This window comes from Arachis duranensis, chromosome 5 (genome assembly GCF_000817695.3).
Source record: "Arachis duranensis cultivar V14167 chromosome 5, aradu.V14167.gnm2.J7QH, whole genome shotgun sequence".
Lineage (NCBI taxonomy): Eukaryota > Viridiplantae > Streptophyta > Magnoliopsida > Fabales > Fabaceae > Arachis > Arachis duranensis.
In genome coordinates, this window is record NC_029776.3 from 4495570 (window position 1) to 4498712 (window position 3143).

General features: G+C 29.3%; 1 protein-coding gene across 1 annotated transcript; it reads right to left on the bottom strand.

Moving 5' to 3' along the window:
* Positions 1 to 187: 187 nt before the first annotated feature.
* Positions 188 to 1252, bottom strand: LOC110281438 (uncharacterized). The gene has a single exon (XM_021143697.1). It carries the CDS (start codon positions 1250 to 1252, stop codon positions 188 to 190), a length of 1065 nt encoding a protein of 354 aa, XP_020999356.1.
* Positions 1253 to 3143: the final 1891 nt, after the last annotated feature.

Below are 3143 nucleotides of genomic sequence, written 5' to 3' on the forward strand. Positions count from 1 at the left end.
CGACAACCTAGTATCTTACTAACTTCATTAGAAAAGCATTTGGCATAGGATGTTGTGTTCCTTGTTACACATTTCATTTCAAATTTGAAAAAAGAGTTATAGATAAATTAGTTATATCTATAGTAAATATTTGTACAAAAGTGTAAATCATAACATGCTATTAAAATAAAAATAATATTATTCTTACCTAAATATTATTGAAAACCTCTTTGAACACGACATTTGTTGTTGATGACTTTGGATTACCGTCTTCGTCTAGAATTAAAACCCTGAGGCCACTGCGACTCTTAACTCTTGACAAAGCAACATAAAGTTGTCCATAGATGAACATTGATTTTGGCAAATAAAGCCGTACATGTGATAATGATTGATCCTGACTCATGTTAATGGTCATTGCAAAGCATACTGTTAATGAAAATTGTCTCCGTTGGAACTTAAATGGCAATCCTGAATCTGAAGGAATCAAGTTTCTTCTTGGAATGTACACTTTATCTCCAATATTTTTACCGGTCACTACCGTCGCTCCAATTACGTTGCTGCCAAGTTTGTTAACTATTAATCTTGTTTCGTTGCATAAACCTGAAGTCTGGTCTATGTTTCGCAGTAGCATTACAACGACTCCTCGCTTCAAAGTCAACTTGTGATTGGGTAGTCCCGAACATTTGATGTCATTTAGAAACTCTGATGTGAACCACTCTTGTTTTACATCTTCATTCTCATCAGCTTGACATGTTGTGTCAGAGCTCAAATACTCCTTTTCCATCCCTGAAAAGATTGTCAAGACAAAATCGTTTACCTTCTCGACACTCTTAAGTGTGGGTGCAAGAATTGCTCTACTCTGAAAATATATGTAATCTGACATGTTTTGCAACAAATTTGGATATGCAAAGTCTACCAAATGAGAGAGAGGGTCATCAGTAGTTGTAATCAATAGATCATCTGAAATTTCAACTTCTGATTCATCACCAACAACAGAGCCAATATTTCCATTTCCAACATCAAGTATCCAATTAGCAAATCTCTTCATTTCACCTTCATCTTGATCCGAAGAAGACATTAGAAGCCTCATATTCGTATGCAGTTTCAGAACCTTACAAAATGACCAAAACTGGGATGAGTTAATAGCGGATGCTAATATATCGTGTCTACTTCCTTTCGGAATCACCGGAAGTATCTGTCTGAAATCACTTCCTAGAACAACAATCTTACCACCAAATGGTTTATGTGTCTTATGTTGATCGGTAACTGACATAAGATTCCTGAGCGTCTGATCAAGTGCTTCAAAATGGCAGTTGTACCTTTCCTCGCATACAACATATTGAGAACTCAAAATTGGATCCTATTTTGGACTTCTCTGATATCTTCATTCACTCAATTTTCTCACTTTTACTTTGCAGTAGGTAATAATTTTAGTAAATTATTAAACATCGCCCCCTAAATAGTTAGTCTAGCTCCGCCCCTGACCCAGCCATATTCGATGTTGCTGAGAATATAGGTAATTTAAGAAGTAGCAATATCAGCACTTTATTATTTACTATTGTTATGCTTTTTATAAACAAACAATTATTATTTAGTGTTCAAGTTTTAAAATTCAAACTAAGATATGGTTATATATTATAATTTTTGTATTTGAACATTGATTTATTGTAATTCTTATTGTTTGATTAACGTGCATGTAAAACTTAAATCTTGAGGTTGGCACAATAAAATTGTATTATATGATCTCATCTTTTTAATCCATAAATTGTATTTTTCGGTAATCTTTTATAAATATTATTTTTATACTTATCAGTGTTAAAAATTATTGTTAATAATTATTTTTAACACTGATAATAACTAATTGTAATATTTTTGGCTATGCACGCTTCTTCTAATTTTTTAGTATCTAAATTTGAATTAGATGTACTTGCTCCTGTAATCATTAGAGATAATACATCAAGTAATTTATATTATAAAAAAAATGAATATATGTTAAATATTTGAATCAGCTGAATTATGAATATATATTATGAAGGTAATATTAAAGATAAAAGAAGTAAAATTTTAGCTTTGTGATAATTACAATCTATCATGCTTATCTTACCATGTCTCTTTTGAAGTAGCATAGTCTTCCTATTCAGTCGCAATCTAATTCGATTTGTGTACTGTAATGAATCTATAATAATTATGTAGCATATACCAAAGATTATTTTTAATAGACCAATTGAAAAGTTAAATGTTTGGTCTTTAAGTAATAAAAGCATATTAACATACGCTGGCTTTGTAATTGGTCGATATGGTTTGATGTTTGTTGAAGATATTGCTGACTTGTCTGATGACATGGGCTATCATATGCTTCACGTGTGATACCCGAATTACTAATATCACTAATATTGGAACATCGTTCTTTTTCATCTACAGAGTGTAGATTAGTAGTTGGAGACCTTGATCGATATGGTGTTGGATTATTACCTAATAAGATAACTCGAGATATTATTTTTGAACATATTTTCTGTTAAAGTTTATAATTGAATAAATAGTAGAAAAATCAAAATACATAAAGTGCATGTCACATAAGCAAGTTCCAAAAAAAAAAATCTAAAAATAAATCTGTATTAATACTATTTGTAATGTTCGACAACACCGACTCAAAATGCACACCATTGAAACTATCACTCGAATTTCCTGTAATTTTTTCGTAAACAAATTTAGTAACATATTACGAAGACAATGTAAATTAATAATTTATTACTTGTCAATAGCTAAATAATATATAGAAAATATTGTATTTTATGGGCTTTCATTCGGCCAAACTACTCATGACATGTTAGTTATTTTGTATACCCAATAAAAACTAAATATATAGAACTGACATACTTAAAAATACCAAATAAAAAAATATATTATTCTAACCTAAAAAAATGATAAAATAATTAATTATTTTTTTATATGAAATCTACCTTGAAATGTGCTTCACTTTGTATTTTCTTTGTCTTTTAATATCAATTTTCTCTTCAATATAATCTTGCTTCTCTTTGGACTTCTTGCATCTTTCAATATATACCTAAAAATATCAAATAAATAAATTTTTTAACTAATTAAAAATATATATACATTATACATAATACATTTTTATTATCAAATTTTTTATATTATTAAAAAAA